The 23,264-nt window shown below is 36.5% G+C and overlaps 1 protein-coding gene across 1 annotated transcript in view; it reads left to right on the top strand.

The window, feature by feature from the left end:
• The window catches only part of Diaph2 (diaphanous related formin 2), an 826,225-nt gene that overhangs the window by 583,313 nt on the left and 219,648 nt on the right, over nucleotides 1-23,264 (top strand). The window contains exon 27 of the mRNA XM_048336944.1: nucleotides 9,371-9,506. Coding sequence (XP_048192901.1) covers nucleotides 9,371-9,506 — 136 coding nt within the window. The remainder of the gene's footprint in view (nucleotides 1-9,370; nucleotides 9,507-23,264) is intronic.

Genomic DNA, 23,264 nt, shown 5'->3' with positions numbered 1-23,264 from the left:
AATTAATCACAGAAAAATCTGAAAATGGTGCTGTGGTTCAAGTGATAGAGTTGTAAGTCTTGAGCATATGTTATCCAGGGATAGCACCTGGGCCCAGAGATTAAGTCCCAGGACTGGCAAGAAATAAAAAAACAAAACAATGTAAACTAGAAAAGGAAGTATGAGTCTGGGTTTGCTCTTTCTATTGGTGTAATGTAAGATTTTCAAATATTTATACAACTAAAAACCTCAATCCAACTTACAAATCTGTTAGTAGTAACATACCTTAGGATCTGTTTTTCTTAACAACTCTTTTATCCTTGTTTATAGGTAAATATAGAAAACACTAGTAGCTAAATCAATTAAAGCAAAGACAGGGTGAGGTAGCTATATGAAGCAGTAAAAAGGAAATATGGGACATTTAATAAAACACTTCTTTTATTACAAATAATAGGAATTTGTTGTGATGGTTAATCTTGATTGTCAGTCTGATTTGATACAAAAACACCTACGGAATTAGAAAAGCATGACTATAAGGGTGTTTCCATAGAGGATTGATTAATGTTGAAGACCTGCCCTCATTGTCAGTAGCACTATCCCATAGGCTGGGAGACTGAAAAGAATAAATGGTGAATCAAGGAAAGCCCATTAGTACAGTCAGTTCCCCCTCTGCCTCCTGGTTGCCATGATGCATGCTGTTCTGTTCCACCACTCTGAAACTGAGCCAAAATAAGTAATTACTTCTTTGAGTAGTAACATTGTGTCATTGTGACAACAAAAAATTACCTAAAACAATGACCACAAATAAACTGCCTTTCCTTTTCATTGTGGTGCTCAGAACACCTTTCAGACAAGGCAAGAACACTGCTAATTATAACCATTGTTTAATAATGTAGACAAATTTTGCAACTCTACCCACTTTGCCTCTTCATTATGACTAAAAAGAAATCAGAACCCTACCAACAAGCAAAAAGTTTCTACCATTTGCCTTATCTTCTTTGAAATTAATTAGTGAATGTTTTCCAACAGGGCAAATAATCCCCTATTGGTGAAGACAGGGAAAAGCATAAGGAAGTTTTGTAAATCCTAGAGTAGTTTGACCTGATTTTCTGGGCTCACACCTATCACCTAGTTACTCAACAAACTGATATCTGAGGATTGTGGTTCAAAGCCAGCAAAAAGCTGAGAGTAGACGTGGTAGAGTACTAACCTTGAATTGCAAAGCTAAGGGATAGCAGCCAGGCCCTGAGTTGAAGCTCCAGTATTCATTCTCTCTCTCTTTCTCTCTCTCTCTCTCTTTCTCTCTCTCTCGCTCCCTCTCTCTCTCTCACACACACAGAAACACACACACACACATACACACAGACACGGTAGTCAGTTGTCTATCATCGAGCAAATTCTTACCATTCAAAATTTCGTATGTTCCTCTCATAATTACAGTTACAATGATGGAGGCATTTCTTGTGTTTATAAGCATAATCCCTTTTCAAAATTAATTTTCTAAGTAGTTGAACAATTCAATGGTAGTGGTATCATTGTGGTAAATAGTGGTATCTCCATTCTACACTTTGGCAACTAAAGCTCAGAAAGATAAGATAAGATAAGAATCTTGTTTAAGGTCACACAATTTCTAGAGTAAGTGATTGAGCTTTAGTTTGAAATCAGATTTCTCTGCCTTTTGGAAGCCTCCTCCTAATTATTCCTATTTTCTGTCTCTAAAATATGCCTTCAGTGAGGTTACGGTATTTGCCAAGAGCTTGTGCAATCAGATTATCACTGACTGAAGCTGTAAGTAAGCCACTGGAGATGGTTAAAATAAGGAATGTTTGTTGGGATGATGGTGATAATGGTGATTCTTTTCCTTTCAGATAACACACTAGATGACAGTGGCTCATGTGTATAATCCTAGCTACTCAAGAGGTTGAGATCTGAATATGAAGGTTTGAAGTCAGTCCAAACAGGAAAGTCCAAGAGATTCTTATTTCCAATTCAACAGTAAAACAGTAAAGTAGAGATGTGTGGCAAGTAGTAAAATTCCAGCCTTGGAAGAAAAAGCTAAGGAATAGTGTCTAGCCCCTGAGTTAAGCCCCAGCATAAGCACCCAGTACAAGCACAAAGACAAGAAAAATAGTACAAAGTTGAAAGATCCTTAAATCCTACAAGCCAGACAAAACAATACTAGCATCTGAGCTGCTTAAAGATATTTGAACTAGTTTTATCTGTTTCCTAAAGCTTTATTGGAATGAGAGTTAGCATTGATATGAGGGATTTTTTGCATTTAACACTTTTTATCCATAGGTCTCATTTGTTAACTATGCACAGCAAGGGAAATAGGATTTTTTAATTTCTTCATATGTTTCAACTAGGCAATAGAAATTTCAGTGAGATTTAAAATTAGATTGATGAATATTTTGTAGTAAATCTTAGACACATTTTCTGTAATATTTTGTTCTTTTTGTACTTTTTGCTGACTCTTGAAAAATAGATATGCCAATAAAACTGGGCCTTTTTCTGTAAACAGATTCTTATCTTGTATGAGATTTCTATCAAAACACTTTTTCAATTAGCATCCTTTTAGCAGAGTGCATTCCTGCACAAATGCTTTGGAATTTCCAACTCTGAGAACTAACAGTGATTGATGCCTGAGTCATAAGTTAAAATTTTAAAATGTCTATCTAAGTGAGTCATAAATATTATTGAACAAGTAGTAACATATTGCTAATCATAATAAATTATTTAAAAGTTATAACTTAACCTTTAAATTTGTTCCTATTGTTTTGGTCTTTTATTTCTTGGGTTACAGTTTCGTAAAAAATTAGGATGATAAGAATACATCTCATCCTTACAAAGAGCTCTCTCCTTATCAGCTTTCTTGATTTTTTAATGTCTTCAAATTTCTTTCCTTTCATTTTAGTAAAAGTAAAGATTGTTGATATGAAGCATAGTTAAGATTTCTATTTCCTCTTATTTGAGTGGTGGAGATAGGTGTATCAAGGTTAAGGGACAGTCCTATAAGATGGATAGATAATCAAAAAGTGATTTGGTGGGCTGGGGATATAGCCTAGTGGCAAGAGTGCCTGCCTCGGATACACGAGGCCCTAGGTTCCATTCCCCAGCACCACATATACAGAAAACGGCCAGAAGCGGCGCTGTGGCTCAAGTGGCAGAGTGCTAGCCTTGAGAAGCCAGGGACAGTGCTCAGGCCCTGAGTCCAAGGCCCAGGACTGGCCAAAAAAAAAAAAAAAGTGATTTGGTGATGCCTGCATGCAATGTCAGCTACTTGGGAGAGGCAGGCATGGCAATATCTCTATGTGATAAGGGTTTAGGGAAAAAAAAAAAAAACAGGAAACCCTATATGAAATACAATCAGAAATCAAAAGGCCTGGTTGTAGCTTAAGTTATAGAGTAACCATGAGGCCCTGAATTATATTCATGGCACTGGGGAAAAAAGTACTTATATTTCTCTTCCTTGTTCTGTGCAGTAGCTGGGGAGGGCAGTGTGTGTGCTGGGGATTGATCCCAGGGCATTGCACATGTTAGGAAGGCACTTTACCACTGAGCTATATCCCTAGCCCTTGTCTAGCTTTATTATGTTTTTTTCATAAGGACATAGTATTAAACAAGCATATGTTTCTCAACCCTAAAGCCAAACCAGACAGTAGAAAAGGGAATCTGATTTCTTTTCATCATCAGTTCTTTCTTTTTTATTTTATTATATTTCATAAGAACACAGTGAGTAACATCAAGACAAGCTTCTTACTCAACAGTCTGTGTTGCTTAAAAACAACAAGCCTTTGTAGATATTTTCATTTACTTTCATTAATGTCAAACCACAAAATATATTTTCTTCTTTTGTTTTGGCCTCTTGAGGCTTATGCATGCCATTACAAATTTTGTGATTGTTTGCAGTTAATTCTATTCCTGATCACTGAAGGTGGAAACTGCTGAACCTATTATTTGGTCGCTTTCATTCTGTGTTAGATCTTCATTTATGTTGTTTCAGCAGAGCTCCATGGAAGCCTCCTTTTCAAGCAGAAATGCAACCTATTTATATTTGCCCGATTTCTCCATTACAGATCCTTTCATATTAGCTTTTGCTTTATTTTCTTCTGGCCCAATGGTATTAGTCTTGATTTTACATAAATTTGAGTTTTAAAATTTTATTATGTATTTTTAAAATAAATTTAAAAGGAATACATGGAAAAGGTCACAAAAATATTATGATTCTAGTCCATAGGCAGCATAGTACCTATCAATAACTAGTATCAATTCCATTCTTAAAGCATGAATTAGGTTTGGACTTTTTTTTTTTTTTTGGCCAGTCCTGGGCCTTGGACTCAGGGCCTGAGCACTGTCCCTGGCTTCTTCCCGCTCAAGGCTAGCACTCTGCCACTTGAGCCACAGCGCCGCTTCTGGCTGTTTTCTGTATATGTGGTGCTGGGGAATCGAACCTAGGGCCTCGGGTATACTGAGGCAGGCACTCTTGCCACTAGGCTATATCCCCAGCCCAGGTTTGGACTTTTTTTAGGTAATTACGTGTACTATCTTCATTATATGTCTTATTCTATCAAGATACTTAGAGAAGATTAATAATACACTCCTGAAGATTAGCAGATTTTTTGAATAACAATATTCGAGGACCACTTTATGTTGAATTTTAGATAAATATGAATACTTTATTATCAATATGTAAGTTATATGATTTTTAAAAATATGTATATCCCCAAATAATGGAAGGGGAATATTTATACTCATAGAATTATTCAGTTTATCAGAAATTCACTTTCAATGCAACATCACACAATTTACCTGGAATCATGCAAATGCATGTGAACATTGATGTGGATGCTAACAACTCTAGGTTGTTCTAGTACCTAAGGATCTAGGTTTGGACATGTCACATAACCTACCTAGACCTGAATTTCATTGTCTATAAAATAAAATGAAATGAAATATTATCTACTTGATAGATTTCTTCTCCCTTTGTCTTAAAGATGTGATGTTATGCCTTTAAAACATCATGAAAGAAAAAAATGTCATCAGAACAAGGGCACATGTAGTAAAACTATAGGATTATATATCTTTTTTTTCTACTCTCACACCACAACAATCAAGACTAAAGACTTCTGTGACCTCAAGGGGTACTGTTGTCAAGGAAAATGTTGGAGAAAGGAATAGGAATAGAACGGACTTCATTCTCAACAAGCAAGGACTGTTTATTTCCAGCAAGAGGTACAGTGTTTCCCATGTATTCGGAGGTTGTGCAAGGGACTGGATTTGGGGCCAGATTGATATGAGTCTTAACAAGGAAGCAGAAAAGAGAAAATGGACTATGGTCTCTTGTGGGCCAACAGCTGTGTCCTTGGCCAGGCTCTGAGTGAAATGTTCTGCCTGGTGTAAGGGGATTTTCAGCTAAGCCAAGGTCAGAAGTACCTGGTTGTGGTCTGGCACATGAAATTGCACCTGGTACTGTGCTTGACCTGAGGGAATAAGGAAGGAGTTAATTCTTCATATTCCATCTTTAGATACATAAGAAGATTGGGTAGAGAGGGGAACCACATGGAATTTTGAGAGCAAAGCAATTTCCAATTAGGTATAGTGATTTCTTCCTGCTTATAGGGGATTCTAGAGCAGGAGACCCCAACTGGGTATCTTCAAAGCTAATCACCTTTGACACTATCCACTTGGAGATAGTATCAGATCCTCAAGGTTGAGTACTCGGTCCCCAATATGGCCTTGCCCTTGTTCAGATGCCAGACCCAAGTTTCTTTGTTTTAATGTGTCAATGGACTCTTCTACTAATTAGGTTCTATTTGTTAGGTTGTGTTGTATTAATTAGGTTCTATTAATTTTCTAGTGTTGTTGAAATTACTCTGGGAAATATGTGTACCACTTTGTTTTAAATCACACTTTGATACAAATAAATAACTTGATGAAGGATGAGATTTTGAGTGGTTCAAAGAGTGCTTCTCCCTGCCAGCATAGGATTATGTCCTTGGTCAGCTTTCTGCAAGCCCCCACATGTCCAGGAGCTTGCCAGCCTCTTCTTTTGGAGTTTTAATGAAGCTTTTTATGACTGACTCAACCAATGGCCATTGATGACCAATTTAACCTTCAGCTCCTTTCCTATCCCTTCCTTCCTTCCTTCCTTTCTTTTTCTTTCTTCCTTCCTTCCTTCCTTCCTTCCTTTCTTTCTTTCTTTTTCTTTCTTTCTTTCTTTCTTTCTTTCTTTCTTTCTTTCTCTCTTTCTCCCTTCCTTCCTTCCTTTCTTTCCCTCTTTCTTTTTCTTTCTTCTCTTTCTTTCTTCCTTCTTTCTTTCTTTCTTTCTTTCTTTCTTTCTTTCTTTCTTTCTTTCTCTCTCTCTTTTCTCTTCTCTTCTCTTCTCTTCTCTTCTCTTCTCTTCTCTTCTCTTCTCTTCTCTTCTCTTCTCTTCTCTTCTCGTCTCTTCTCGTCTCTTCTTTTCTTTTCTTTTCTTTCTTGCCACTCCTGGGGCTTGGACTCAGAGCCTGAGCACTCTCCCTGGCTTCTTTTTGCTCAAGGCTAGCACTCCACCTCTTGAGCCACAGTTCCACTTCTGGCTTTTTTCTGTTTATGTGGTGCTGAGGAATCAAACTCAGAGCCTCATTCGTGCTAGGCAAGCACTGTATGGCTAAGCCACATTCTCAACCCCACTTCTTTCCTAATCCCTGGAGACTGAGAGTGGACATTGAAAGTCCCAACTCTTTAATCCTGTTTTTGTTTTTCCTAACACTAGCTATTTAGTGCCTAGCAGCCACGTGTCAACTCATCAGCATCCAAAATGACTGTCGCTTTGCATATTCCCAGGATTTAGGAAGTTGCATGCATGGAAACTGAGAAGATGAAATGTATATTAAATAATGCCATTGGAGGAAAGATAAATGCAACTTACTGAATCTTTTATTTGATAACAGGAGAATCCACAGAGATCTTATTTACTATTTAGTGCATCATAATTTCCACCAGTATCATTCATAGGCTTAAGTCCCCATTTTTTTTTTTCTTCCATTGCTCTTCTCATTTTACTGATTAAAGATCCTAAGGTTTTTGCCTAAGCAAAGGGTAATATTGGTCAAAACACATTATAATTATGAACTGATGTTGAATTGAAAACTTTCATACAACTACTTAGAGATAACCTAAAATTTTTAAGATCTTAGAGATTCTTATTAACACTACCCTAATATTTGATGCGATTTCATTGTCTATTTTACCCCCAAGTTAAAAGTTCAGTTTCAATACTGCCTTTCTGCAAACATCTACCTTTTGAAGTTTTATTTTTATTGAGCTATAATTTTGTATCATAAAATCCTCCTTTTTGGTATATATATAAATATATATATGTATGTATGTATGTATATGTATGTATATATATATTATTTTATTTATTTATTTATTTTGCCAGCCTGGGCTTGGACTCAGGGCCTGAGCACTGCCCTTGGCTTCTTTTTTTGCTCAAGGCTAACAATCTGCCACTTGAACCACAGTGCCACTTCTGGCCATTTTCTATATATGTGGTGCTAGGGAATCGAACCTAGGGCTTCATGTATGTGAGGCAAGCACTCTTGCCACTAGGCCATATTCCCAGCCTGGTATAATTATTTTTGAGACAGGGTCTTTCTATGTGGTCCAGATTTTTCTCTAGAAAAGTCAACTCCTCTCTCAACCTTCTGAGAGCAGGAGTTACAGACAACCATGTTAATGCCCATGTTTATTAGCATTATTTTTCATTTTTCCCTCCTGCATTCACAGCTCCTCACCTACTTTTGGAGATAGATTTTTCTATTCTACACATTACATATAAGTGGCACCACAGAGTATTTGACCATCTGAATCTGGCATCTTTTACTTAGCATAATTTTAAGATTTCATAGTGTTTTACTATGTACCTGTGTGCCATTCATTTTTTGTTCATTAGACAAATTAAACTCATTTAAAACTCAGCTTTCACATCTGTATAAGAAAACTTGATTTGTCAGTGTGGGCACTTTGTAATTTTTGAGAATCTGTTCTCTTTCTGAAACTCCTAAAGTTAGTAGTTTTCAATCTGAAGCAGTTTTGCTCTACAGGTGACATTTGCCAGTCTCTAGAGAACGTCCTAGTTGTCACACTGGAAGATATATGACTAGTATCTAATGTGAAGAGGTTAAAGATGCTGCCAAACATCCAATAATGCATAGGAAAGCACCATAATAAAGAATGATCTGGTCCAAGATGACAGTAGTGCTGAGATTGAGAAACTATTCCAAAATTATGGCTCTAGTATTCCACTTAATTTTAAATGGTAGTCTTTTCAGTTTGTCTACAGTCAGATAATTGTGAGTTCATAGACTTTGACTGATGCAATAGAAGGGGGAGGTACCAATGAATGAAGATAAAATTATTCAAAGTTTGCAAGTCAGGAGGTTTTTGGAAATATTTGTAGAGCAATTTTCAAAACTATGTCGTTTTCCATGTAAAGAAAAAATGTATTCCTTTCAGCTAAAACCTTTTGTGTACATTCTTGTTAATGATTATTTTTCTTCCTAGAGTTTCTAGAACAAAGTAATTTGGGGGAAATAGTTTGTCTATGAAATGAAGTCTACTTAATCAACAATCATAGGGGCAAAGTCCAGAGCAACGTAATGGAAGGAACTTATGTTTAATTTTTCTCTAAATTAGTGACTTTTCTGAACTGAAGAGACGCTCATCTTATTATTCCTAGTGATCATTTCAACTTTCCCTTACTACAGTCTACTAGGATATATTCATTTACTAGCGTTCTACAAATAATCTAGCCAAAATAAAACAGACAATAGCTTGACATTTGCTTTAACATTTCCAAAACTTAGGCCCAGAAAAAGCCACAAAACTTGCAGCTATTTCTTTTCTGTGATGACACTGCTGATTGTCCTGCATCATTAGATGTAATCATTACCACCAACATCGCAATGCTATAACCATCATCTCAGACTAAAAGTTCCTGATTAGAATATATTAAACTGTTCTAAGCACTTTAAGTATGTAACTCATTTCTTTTCACAAATGAGGTACTGTTTTTAAAACCTCCAGTATACAGATAACAGAAAAACTATTAAGCCAGTTTAAGTGTTTTTCTTACACATGGAATCTTTCAAGATTCAACAATAGAGAAAATAATTTTATTGTTAAATCTGTCCCTAATTTTCTGGTAGGTGACATGATGATAATTGAAGACAGTTTATCTTTTCTGGAATAGGTGTTTTAAGGTTAATTATTTTATCTTTCCAAAGTGTATGCATGCACTTTGAGGACACTTTGATAATTTTCCAGGTCTGCATATTTATTTAGCTTTAAAACAGAAGAACTTTTACAAGTAACAGACTGTTTTTTATTTAATTTTGATTACCTGCAGGAAGCCATGAAAGAAAACAATAAGAGAAAAGAAATGGAGGAGAAGATTAGGAGAGCAAAGCTCGCAAAAGAGAAAGCAGAACAAGAAAAGGTGGAGCGCCAGAAGAAAAAGAAACAGCTCATCGATATGAACAAAGGTATGAAAGCATTTCTGATTTTTAAGGTAGAGAAAAGGCAAAATAATCTCATTTATTTTGGGACAATAAAATACTTGTCTTCTTGACAGAAAATTCACACTTTTCTTTAAATTTTTCTCTTAATTCTTTTTATTTTTTTATCACTCTATACTAAGTACAGAGGGTTTTTGATGGTCAAGTCAAGATGTTATGTCATTAAAAGAATCCTTTTTTATTATATATTTTATCATCCTTTTTTTGCTGTAAATGAAACACTGTGAGATCTAAGAGAATAAGGTGAAGTGAAAAACCACTGTGAGGAGACAGGGCACAAACCTTAATTTCACTTTGTTGGCACATATATGTTGACAGTGCAGTACCGTCTTCCTTGGGGGCTTGAGCACTGCAAGTCATTATAGATATTGACAGCACTATTACAAGGTGAACAAAACAACAGCACATCTTGTTCAGCTGTACAATCTATTGCTACTGCCACATTAATACAGAGTAAACTGTTTTCTTGGTTAGCAGGAATAACTGTATATTATAGGTAGGGTTTTGGTTTGGCATGGTGTTTCAAAATGAGAAGGGTAGAGTCAAGTGAGATGTCACACCCCTGTTATCCAAGTATTAAGCAGAGATAGGCATGAGGATGATGAGTTCCAGGCCAGCTTGTGCTCTGAGGCTCAGTCTCAAAAAACTGTGAAGATTAGTGTTAGCTGTGCCATTTAGCTGTAGGACCTTATTCTCTTCTTTTATCTCCTCATGTGTAAGTTACCTCAGCTGTAATATAGGATAATGACATTTACCTACTATACTATAGTTTTTGAGTCAATTAAGTGGATTGGATACAGTATATAACTCAGTACTTGTAATATACTTGATGGTAGTGGTGGTGAAAGAAATCTATTGAGGCTCATGGAAGAATCTGGAACTAGGTCAAGAAATAGGCCCCCCAGTTTTGTTGGAGAAACTAAACAAAGCTGATCCAACAAAGAGTAAATTGTTTAGTGGATGTAATACAGATTATTTGTTATGCAGAACGGTGAAAGAGGAAGCTAATTAGATGTGTAAAATTATCCTAAGGTTTCATGTAGAAAGCCAAATAGTTATAGGACATAATGGTCAAGCTAGATTTTGAATGATGGATGATGAATGGTATTTGAATAAGAACTTGCAAGGATAGCTAACAACAGCAGTGTACTTGTCAGCATGGAAGGCAACAGGCTTTAGGTAGATTGCTAATAGCCCATTGGGAACTACATTGAATCCATTAAGAGGATGGGCCTGAATTTCTTCAAGTTCTGGTTCCACTGGATATCTGAGAAGCGCTGTATTTTTTCCTAACGAGATGTCTTCATATAAAATGGAATTATATCAATATGTATTTTGTTGTTTGGGGTAATTCAGGTAAATGATGAAAATACCAAGACTTGTAATATTTGTACCCTAGATTATTTAGCAACTATATAATGATGCCTTTTGGCAAACTGCCAGTCTCTTATGGGATAAATGTCCAGTACAAATTTTCCATCATTGTCATTGTTAGAGGTCAGTTTGATGTGGAAAATCCTGGGAAAGCTAGAATGAAGCCAGACTAAGAAATGCCCTGGAATTGAGACTGGGGAGTTTCTGTCATGATGAGGAAGGAGAGCTCAAATGATTGTCAGAACCCTGTTCTGGAGTAAAGAGGAGCAAGGCAGAAGCAAAAGAAAGAAAAGGGGACTGTAAAGAGGATGTAGCTGAAAAAGGTGAAGGAAAGGAGTTATCTCATGCCTGATTCTCTTGAAAAGACTTTAAACCAGTGGCAGTTTAAGAAGGTGGTAAGATAAAGGAAAAATGCTATGAAAGGATGAAAAGAGACAGTGCCATTTACAAGGAACCAAATTGCTAAGGGGCAAGAGGTTTTTTCCTTTTCAAGAACAGCAGTTTGGGGCTGGCAATCTGGCCTAGTGGCAAGAGTGCTTTGATTCCTCAGCACCACATGTATAGAAAAGGCCAGAAGTGGCGCTGTGGCTCAAGTTGGCAGAGTGCTAGCCTTGAGCAAAAAGAAGCCAGGGACAGTGCTCAGGCCCTGAGTTCAAGCACCAGGACTGGCAAAACAAAAAAAACAGTAGTTTTATCTACAAATAACCAACCATGTATTGATGTCTTTTGGCATGTTAGGCATTTAATTCATTCAAATAACATTTATTGCACCATTTCACAAATAAGTATAATTAGAGCATGCATAGAAATACACTATGCATTTGAATGTCAAATGGAGGAAGCTAATTTAATTGTAGCAAAAATTATGCTAAATCAATAAATGTACTCTAGTATATATGCACACAGCATATATACTATGCAAATATGACCTATGTTCTCCAACCTTTAAGTATAGTGATATAATGAAAAATAATTTAGGAGCTACTAGAAAAGATTAATTGATTCTATGTGTAAAAAAAGCTTATCAAATATTTTCAAATAAATATTTCATAAGTATAGAAGTCAGCAAAATAATTGCATGAAGTAAGAGGAGGCAATAGGAAAGATTTTATAGAATGGGTGTTTTGGAATTACCAACTACAAATGTGGTTCTTATGCAAATGTTATTTAATGAGGAGCAATTTCGCTCCTCTTTATAAAGATTGGATGGAAATTAGTATTGCCTATTTATTTATAGGATGTCGACAAAGAATAAGCCACTTTAGTCATCCTGTCAATAAATTAGTCTTCACAGAGGGATTAGCACATTTTGACAAATAAACCTTAGTATTTACATTCCATCAGTAGTAATTGATAGCAATGTTGGTTTTCTTTGTCTTCCAAGATTTAAAGCAATTACATCTTGTAAGTAAACTTATCTCACATTCCATCATTTTAATCTGAGGAGTCATACCCCAGGCAATAATTTATAAGTAACCAAATTTTATGGACAAAACCCCCATGGATAATAGAATTGATCCAAATAGTATTTAATCACCTCTGATAATATAAATTACTAAGATCATATATCCATCATTCCAGCTTTTGTTTTTTTGTTTTTGTTTTTGTTTTTGTGTTTTTTTTTTTGGCCAGTCCTGGGCCTTGGACTCAGGGCCTGAGCACTGTCCCTGGCTTCTTCCCGCTCAAGGCTAGCACTCTGCCACTTGAGCCACAGCGCCGCTTCTGGCCGTTTTCTGTATATGTGGTGCTGGGGAATCGAACCTAGGGCCTCGTGTATCCGAGGCAGGCACTCTTGCCACTAGGCTATATCCCCAGCCCCCCAGCTTTTGTTTTGTTTTTGGTCAGTTGTGGGGCTTGAACTAAGAGACTGGGCGCTGTCCCTGAGCTCTTTCACTCAAGGCTACTGCTCTACCACTTTGAACCACAACTTCACTTCTGGTTTTCTGGCAGTTAATTAAAAAGACTCATAAACTTTCCAACACAGGGTGGCTTTGAACAGCGATCTCATAACTCAGCCTCGTGATTAACTAAGATGGCAGGGGTAAGCCACTAGCACCCAGCAATTCCTGCATATGTTATAAATGTGAATGAATAGTTCATTGATACTAATGCAAAGTTAAATGAGTCTGTATACTTGGTGGCCCTAAGAGAGAAATCACTGACCTAACAATATCTTGTCTATGAAAACAACAACAAAAGATTTGGCTGGTACTCTTTGTTTATTTACTTTAATTAGTTTATTGTGAAAGTGATGTACCGAGGGGTTATAGTTTCATACATAAGGAAGTGGGTACTCATTATTTAAATCACCTTGATTTTTATATTATCCAATGTTTCAAGAAAAGTATGTTTATTCAAAATCAGAGCTTTATTCCATGTTCTGTAGGTATGTTTCTTTGATATGGATTTGAGGTTTTTCTCAAATGAGAGTTCAGTACAATGAATATTTGTTGATCATATGAAGCTTGTACCAAATCTATATGTTTAGTATGCATGTTTGACTGTCATTATAATTTTAATATAAAAGTAATAATAATTATTCCTTGGGCTATACTACAGTATGCTTTCTAGGGAGGCATACTACCGTTTGAACCACACCAGCAGCCCTTTATTCTATAGTTATTTTTCCATTAGGGCCTTGCATTTTTGCCTGGAGTGGCCTTGAACTGCAGTCCTCTTGACCTCCATCTTCTGAACAGCTGAGATTGAAGGTGTAAGCCTCCTCTCCCTGCTCTGCTACTGTGTTATTGTAACAAAACGTCATTGGGCCTACTTTAAGGCAGCAATTATGCCATCATTCATTCAATATCAATTCAATATCAATGCTATCATTCATTCAATAAATAATTCTCGAATTTCTAAGTTTAAACTCAGGGCTAATATGTTTAGGTACAAAGATGAGGTCCCGTTGTAGCAAACATCAAATAGGAAGTTGCAACCTACATAGACATTACTTTCATTGGTGCAGCATGCAACTGAAATGGATTCTGTCTTTTTTCCATTGGAACCAGACAAGATTGATTTCAAATTCCAACTCTACCCTGTTGCAGAAGCTCCTTGAACAATTCAATTAATCTCTCTGATCCTTAGCCTCTTTACCTACAAGGCAGGGAAGGGAATGGTATCTAGCTCATATACTTATATACATACACACAAATACATACATACACACATACACAAAATTACATAGGTGACAATGTGAACCATATTTGTGCTGACATAGATTATTGTATGCATAGCCATCACTCCATATGTGTTTACTGGTAGATCATTAAGATCTTCCAATCTGTGGGCTATTATTCAATGTATCAGTGGTCAGTATGTATTGGTCAGAAGAGTTCACCTAATCTGTACTATTCCCAGAATATACTCTAGATTAGTTGTAGGTTCTAGTTATTTTTTTCTATAGCCTATTTGAGCCCCTTATCACTAGTGATATTATTTCTGATCTCTTATGTAAAATAATTACATTTTTGGCATCAGTTCCCTGGAAGCAAGTGCTAAACTCTCATTCTATCTGCCTTAGCAATAAAACAACATTCTACATCTACTAAAAATATTCTTTTTAATGGGAAGACAAAAATAAATACGTGAAACAAGATAGGTAATTTGCTTAGGTCTCATTAAGATTTCTTACAGTCTAAATGCAGAAACTCAGCTTTGAAGATCTCTATGAGCTCTCTGCTGTGTGCTGAACATTTAGATAGCTTTTATCAGTCCTATGTAGAAGATAAGTTATACTGAAAATTACATATTTGGCTTTTCTGTAAAGTATCTGCCTATACAACTTTACTGGGGAGAAATCCATGAAAATATTGGAGTAGGTGGATGAAAACAATAAAATTTAATTTATAAGAAATGATCAAAACACATTGTAGGTCACCTAAGCATTTATTAAAAAACATGCTTGCTTTCCATATTCTAATTCTTACTATCAAAAAAGCATCAAATGAATAACAGCTGTTATATACCAACATGGCAGTTAATTTGACTCTGTTCTCAGTCAAATGCATTTGGATTCATGGCTGTAATTACACCCACCTACCAGAGTCACAGAACCAACAAATGGCACTCAACACAATTGAGGCTATAATAACATTTTTTTGAAAATTCTATTAGTTCCACCCACATCAAATCTTTGAGTCCCTGGACTGCTTCAGAATCAGGACAAAATCAATGGTTACTTTAAATGTACAAAAGGATTATTATGGATGAAAACTTCTCAGTGATTTTTAAAATTTAATTCTACAAGTATTTATTGAGTGCCCACAGTGTACTGAGCAGGAATGACACGCCCTAATCATAGTATTGTTATCTTATACCTCAGGACTATTAACCTACTTAAGGGGTTATTAACCATCAGACTTTCTGCCGCTCTGTGTGTGTCTCTTCTGTAAGAAATAATAGCTCTTAAAGTATGTAAGCCCACACGTGAATGCATGCATGTGTACATTCACAAAGGACTGTGCATAGAATTTAACATATAAAAGACATACATCATCAAATGTTTTATATACATCTGTGTTTAAAACTTGTATGCTCACCGGGCACCAGTGACTCACACCTGTGATCATAGCTAATGAAGAAGCTGAGATCCAACAATTATGGTTCAAAGCTAGCTAAGGCAAGAAAGCCCATGAGATGCTTATCTCCAGTTAACCACCAAAAAGATGTGGTTCAAATGATAGAGCACCAGCCTTAAACATATAAGCTAAGGGACAGAGCCCAAGCCCAGAGTTAAAGCACCAATCCCAACACACACACACACACACACACACACACACACACACACACACACACACACACACACAGACATATGCATGTGTCTTCCTCCTCCTCCTCCTCCTCCTCCTCCTCCTCCTCCTCCTCCTCCTCTTCCTCCCCCTCCTCTTCCTCCTCTTGTTCTTCTTTTTCTTTCTTTTTCTGCTTCTTCTATTGTAGAGCTTGAACTCAGGGCTTGAGCTCTGTCCTTGAAAATTTTTTAACTCAAGGCTAGCGCTCTACTACTTTGTACCATACCACCTCTTCCAGTTTTCTGGTGCTTCAGTACAGATAACAGTCTCACACAATTTGCTGGCTTCGAACTGCAGTCCTCAGATCTCCATCTCCTGAGTAGCTAAGCTTACAGGTGTGAGGCACCAGCACCCATCTATGCCTTCTTTTTAAATAGTACGTTCTCAGTAACACCCTTCACAACAGTAATACCCTTCACACAGGGACAATCTATAAACTATGACCTATCTTGACTACTTCCTGGGAGGAAATGGGCAAAAAGTTTCTGTTTAAAAAAGCAGTTATGCCATATTTAGATAAGTATTAAAACTGAGACTTAGAATATCTATCATCTCAATTGCAGGCTTTATATGCTATTTCATAATTGAGAACATGATGGCATGATTCATTTTTAAATAAAAAATAATTACCCTTTTAAATGTGGAATTAACTATGGATGGCATAATACCAAAACACATTAATCAAATACCATTTTTATTAACCAGTGCTCCAATATACTTTAAACATACATTGTTTTTTAAAGGTACTCCTCTTTTTGTGATTGTGATCAGAGTAGATATTTCACAGTTCCTAAATTTGATTTAATCTTTTCCCTTTTCTGGGCCCTGGAAAAGGTTTTCCAGGAATTATTTAAAATATTACTAAATAGGGTAGACACTGGAAGGCCTAAAATTTCAGCGTAGACCTTTTGAGGATGGAACAGAGTTCAGGAAGTCCTTTGCAAACATATGTGGTTCTCTGGAATAAGAGAGTACATTGGAAGAGAGTACTGGGCTAGGCTGTACTGTAATGTGAATGTTCTCATAAATGTTTTATTTGGCCATTTAGCTCCTTAATTTTATAATGTGGTCCTTACCTCAAATTTTAAGCCAATAATTTGATGCAGTTGAATGTTTGTAGTTTGCCAAAAATACCCTGTTTCTCTTACCAATATTGTACATATTCTTGGTTGAGTTGCTTGCTACCTTGTCTGATTTTATAGAACAGTATTTCTGTGAAAGGAAAATGTGTTCCCTCTAGTCCTCTTTTGTCAAAAACCCTTTGCACTTGCTTTCTTTTACCAATTGAACCTTTTTTGAAATGCATCAGCAGGGATAGCTTGCCTAGCCTTTGCTAGACAGGAGTAGCTGTAGGTGCATTTAAACAATCCAACTTGAAAAGGAGATTTCTCCCTTTTTATTTGGAAACAATTGAAAATGAAAGGTGTATGTCTCAGGACAGAGTGCTTAACTGACCTCGTTCTACTGAACTTCAGTATTGCGTATAAAACTGCTTCCCTTGTGTCTTCCCCAGTGTTTTTAAAGATGCTTTATTTGTTTGAGGCAACTGGTTCTGAGTCAAAGCTCTGTCCGTTGTAACCAGAATCCATTATGTTGTTAGATCTTGTTATAGTATTCTTTGCATCTCTTTTTCTTCAGTTACAGTCAGTACAGCTTTGTTTTGATCATATTTTGAAGGGAAATTGAGACCAAACTTTACAGAGGGACTATAGTCACATTCAGGTTTAAATGTAAGCAAGCTCTACCCCCACAGTACATACAACCTGAACTCTTTAGTAATCCTCTCTTGAGTAACCATGACAATAGATGAAACCCACAAAGGTACCCCTTTTCTTGTTGGTAGAAATTAGCCTGGAGGGGAAAGGCTGGCATTCCAGACTGTCTTCCTTCAGTCTTACTCTCATTTTTAGAAGAAAATGTGTGGGGGTTTTCTCTCTCTCTCTCTCTTTTTTTTTTTTTTTTGGCTAGTCCTGGGCCTTGGACTCAGGGCCTGAGCACTGTCCCTGGCTTCTTCCCGCTCAAGGCTAGCACTCTGCCACTTGAGCCACAGCGCCGCTTCTGGCCGTTTTTTTTCTGTATATGTGGTGCTGGGGAATCGAACCTAGGGCCTCGTGTATCCGAGGCAGGCACTCTTGCCACTAGGCTATATCCCCAGCCCCTGGGGTTTTCTCTCTTAAAGTCACAGATATTATAACCTTAAGGAAAGATATTTTGTGACGTAGAGTTAAATGATTTAACACTTCAACACAAGAATGTGGTTCTTTAAAATAATTGGTGCAAAATAAATACGTACTAAAGTAAACCAGAGTCCATATTATTGAGGGGCCATCTCAAGAATTGATTCCATGTGTAGTATCTTTTAATGAGAATGTAACATTTAAGTTTGCTTATTGGACCATAAGTTTTGTTTGTCTATTTGTTATATTTGACAGGGAGTATAGGAAGATAGTTGCTTGCTTCAAATGTGGTAGTGAAAGGAAACCTTACTGAGGAAGTTGGTTATCCCCATATTAACTCTGTGGTACTTAAATATTTACAACCTTAGCCAGGTGCAGGTTGGCACATGCCTATAATCTTAGGTACTTAGGAGGCTGAGATCTGAAGATCACCGTTTGAAGCCAGCCTGGACAAGAAAGTCCATGAAACTCTTACCTTCAGTTAGCCACTATAAATCCAGACATGAAGCTGTGGCTTAAGTGGTGGAGTGCTACTCTTGAAACAGAAAGCTCAGAGACAGTTCCCAGGCCCTGTGTACACGACCAGCACAAAAATAAATATATACATACAAAAATACAAAAACAAATGTATAAAAAATTACAACCTTTAGTTCACCATATATGTCCTTTGTTAAAAGCATATTTTTGTTGCTGCTTCCTTTCTTTTTTTCTACACAGTTGCTTTCGACACCTCATTCAGATTTCCACGTGATGTTTTATATGATAGTTATCCATAAAACTGTTTGGTTTTACTACTTGATGATGCATTTTTATCATTCTGCTGCACTGCTCCCCTCCCTCTTCAGGATTGTTGTACTGTCGCACTTGTCGTGATGCATTGCTTCCTGGTGGATGAGGTCATGATTTGTGAGCCTTCTGATATATAAATAAGGTGGTGAGAACTGCCTCAGCAATTCAGTTTCTATTTGAAAGGAATGAAGCAGTCTCTTTCTGTTTCCTTACATTTCCTCTGCTTTGTGTTTTCACAGTTATATTAGGCACTGTAGGAGGCCTTTTTTCTTCTTTCATTCTATTTCTAAAGAACATTTGGGTGATTCAGAATTTTGTAAGAAATGCATTGTCTCCATATGTTATAATATACATCTCATGCTGTATATATTTTGATCATTTCAGAATGTGGAATTTAGCATGAGGCTAATAACTACCACATTTCCTGGAAGATCCTAAGTATACAGGGGCTTCAAGCAGTAATTTTTTTTAGTAATGTGTTTATTTTAGAAGATGATACCAACAATTCATCAAACTTAGACTTAAATTCTCAACTGTCAGATTCTATATACAAAGGTATTTTGGATGCTTTACTAGGACTGAAACTATGGGCAAGATCAATACAATTTCATCTCTTTCTTCTGACATGAATGTGCATATGGTTTTACAGGCTGAATTAATTAGCAAAGGCGCCTTTTGGTGTAGAAAAATATATAATTTACGTAAAAATTAATATGATATATTCATATTATTATGTACATATTCACACATAAGTAACTATTTCTGTGTGTATATTCTGGAAAGGTATAGTTAAATATTATTAGTTATTTTTGAGAATTCTACCAAAGTATAAAACTAGCTAGAAAGTCATACAATATATTTCCCAGTATCTTACATTACCAACCTTAGAATAAAACAGTAATGTAACAATTTTCATTCAGTTAGTATTCAGGTATATGTAACATATATTACTCTTCATTCCTTTTTTCATTTCAAACCATTCAGCTGGAATTAGACTTTCAGCCTAAGATGCATCTTTTAGAATTCCCTCCCAATGACTGTGGCGAAGTATTTGGTTTCAGTCTCTTTGGAGCTTTCATGAGCCTATACAGAATCATTACCCAGAAGGTATGGGACCTATGCATTCACCCCTTCCATTTGTCTCATTACATCAAAAGTATTGATCATGCACTCTGACTGCTTTAGTTTATTCTTTCTCATCTCTTAGTTTATAAGAAACCAAATTGTATCATATAGCTGTGTGTACTACTTGATTTAATTTTTTATTTAAGGCCTTAAAATAACTGACCAATCTTAATTTCCCCAACCCATCTCCACTTATCTTCCTCTCCCCGCAGCCACTAATTACTACTAATTGCCAGACCAACCCACTGTCATTATTCAGACTTAGATTCTTCATTCCAAAAACCACTACATTGCCCTCCCTCCCTCCCTCTCTCCTTTCTTTCTTCTTTCTTTCTTTCTTCCTTCCTTTCTTTCTTTCTTTCTTTCTTTCTTTCTTTTCTTTCTTTCTTTCTTTCTTTTTTTCTTTTCTTTCTTTCTTTCTTTCTTTCTTTCTTTCTTTCTTTCTTTCTTTCTTTCTTTCTTTCTTTCTTTCTTTCTTTCTTTCTTTCTTTCTTTCTTTCTTTCTTTCTTTGTCAGTCATAGGGCTTGAACGAAGGGCTTGGGCGCTCTCCTTGAGCTTTTTGTCTCTACCACTTTGAGCCATAGCTCCACTTTCAGTTTTCTGGTTCTTAATTGGAGTCCCAAAGACTTTGCTGCCCAGGCTGGCTTTGAACTGCAATCCACAGATTTCAGCCTCCTGAGCAACTACAGGAGTTTGTTTCTCTTTATCAGTAACATACTACCTTCATAGCTACCTCAGTAGCCCTACACTGTGGGTTTAGCCCTTCACATTCTCGTGTTGGCATTGAGCTAGGGCAGTGATTCTCCAAATTCAGTCCCTGGATGAGCAGCTTCAATATGACCTGAGAATTACAAAGTTTCTACTTTAGAAATTCAAAGTTTCTGGCTTCACCATAGACCTACAAAATAAGAAATTGTGTGGGGATTGTGTGTCTTTTCCAACTGATGTTTACAAAACAAAAAACACAATAATGTATTTTTAATTATTTTTTTATTTTTTTCTCATTTATTGTCAAAGTGATGTACAGAGGGGTTACAGTTTCATATGTTAAGACTTGGGTACATTTCTTGTACTGTTTGTTACCTCCTCCCTCGTTCCCCCCTCCCCATCCCCCTTTCCCTCTCCCCCCATGAGTTGTTCAGTTGGTTTACACCAAATGGTTTTGTAAGTATTGCTTTTGGAGCTGTTTGTCTTTTTATACTTTGTCTCTCGATTTTGATATTCCCTTTCACTTCCCTAATTCTAATATCAGTATATACAGTATCCAGTGTACCCTGATGAAATACAGTGATAGCGCGAGTACAATCACAGGAAGGGATACAAGAGGATCATCAACAAAAAGAAGCTACGATTTCATATGGCATGTTGACAGTAATTACAACAGTGATATAACAGTCGTTTCCATAACATGGAGTTCATTTCACATAGCATCATCTTATGCGTTCATAGGGGCATAGCTATTAGGCTCTTGTGATCCTCTGCTGCGACTAGCCTAAACCTGTGCTAATTATTCCCTGTGAGGAAAACCATAAGGTCCATGGTTCTTTGGGTCTGACTCACTTCACTTAGTATAATCTTTTCCAAGTTCTTCCATTTCCTTACGAATGGGGCAATGTCATTCTTTCTGAGAGAGGCAGAGAATTCCATTGTGTATATGTACCACATTTTCCTGATCCATTCGTCTACTGAGGGGCATCTGGGTTGGTTCCATATTTTAGCAATGACAGATTGTGTTACGATGAACATTGTTGTGCTGGTGGCTTTAGTGTGTTCTTGTTTGTGGTCTTTTGGGTAGATGCCCAAAAGTGGGCGCTCTATGTTTTAGCCTTCTGAGGAATCTCCATACTGCTTGCCAGAGTGGCTGAACCAGTTTACATTCCCAACAACAATGAAGTAGGGTTCCCTTTTGGCCACATCCCCTCCAACATTTATTACTGTTAGTTTTCTTGGAAAAGATATTTACCGGCCATACAATGGACAAAGGCCCCATATCTAAAATATATAGAAAACTAAAAAAATTACATTCCTCCAAAACAAAACTGCAAAGAACCAATAGCCTCTTCAACAAGTGGGCTAAAGACTTAAAAAGAGACTTCTCTGATGAGGGAATGAGAATGGCCAAGAGACATATGAAAAAGTGCTCTACATCAGTGGCCATAAAAGAAATGCAAATAAAAACAACATTGGGAGTCCACCTCACCCCAGTAACAATAATGTATTTTACAGTCTGGTAACCCAAACACAATGAATTTTACTTGAAGTCACAAGGGTTACAATTTCACACATAAGGCAGTGAGTACATTTCTTATTAAACTTGTTATCTCTTCCTTCATTTTCCTCCCACACCCCCCCCCCCGAGTTGTACAGTAGGTTTACAGCATATAGTTTTATAAGTATTGCTGTTGCATTGGTTCGTCTTTTACCCTTTGTCTCTCCATTTTGATGTTCCTCTTCCCTTTCGTAGTTTAAAGAAATGTACATACAATACCCAGGGTACCAAAATCAGTTACAGTGACATCAGGGGTAAAACCCTGGGGAAGAAAGACAAAAGAAAATGGCATAATTTCACGTGGTATGTTGAAACTAACAAAAATGATAAACCACTTATTTCCATAACTTGGGAGTTCATTTCACTTAGTGTCATCTTATGCATTCATATGTCCATAGCTATTGAGCTATTGTGATCTTCTGCTAGGACTATCCTAAACGATAACCCATTATTACCAATGAGGGAAACCATAGAGACTATGTTTCTGTGGGTCTGGCTCACTTCACTTAGTATGATATTTTTCCAAGTCCTTTAAGTGTTTATTTTTATTATTTTTAGATTGCTGTACAAAGGAGCTGCCACTCGACAAATCAATTTATAAGTACAATGTATCTGGATTGATATTGCCCTTCTCAGCACTTTTCCTCCAGCCCTCCTAACCAAATTCATCCCTTCAATTTCCTGAGTTTCACTGGATATGTATCTAATATTATGACTGCATTCTCCTCCCTTTCCTCTTTTCATTAGTGTTCTTGTTCAGTCTTAATGGTTGTTTTCAATATTCTACAAATAGCATATAAGCATGTATGAGAGTTTTCATTGGTTTCAGTTTGACATCTTTGTGTCTAACACCATTAAGGATCTGAACTTAGAGGAAAGGAAACCCCAAACTACTGCCTTTCTCTTTTCTGCTTTTAATTTTATTTTTAATTACTATGAATATCTATTGAATTATAAAGAATTCTAGCAATGAGATGAGTTCATAATAAATCGCACAGTGAAATCAGTGCAACCGCTAAAGGAAGTAACTGAACCGTTAGGAATTTTTTCCTTAATACAATTTTATAAATGGAAAAAAAGAAAACAGTATTAAGAAGTTATCAGGAACTATGACATCATTTTGCAGACTCCATAATTTTTCCAGTGTTTGAAATGAACTTTGTGAAAAATAGAAAATCACTTTATAGGTGGGTTTTA

Source organism: Perognathus longimembris, chromosome 28 (assembly GCF_023159225.1).
Source record: "Perognathus longimembris pacificus isolate PPM17 chromosome 28, ASM2315922v1, whole genome shotgun sequence".
In the NCBI taxonomy this organism is placed as follows: Eukaryota; Metazoa; Chordata; class Mammalia; order Rodentia; family Heteromyidae; genus Perognathus; species Perognathus longimembris.
Note: the sequence above shows the minus strand (reverse complement) of the source record. Positions and strands in the feature narration are given on the sequence as shown.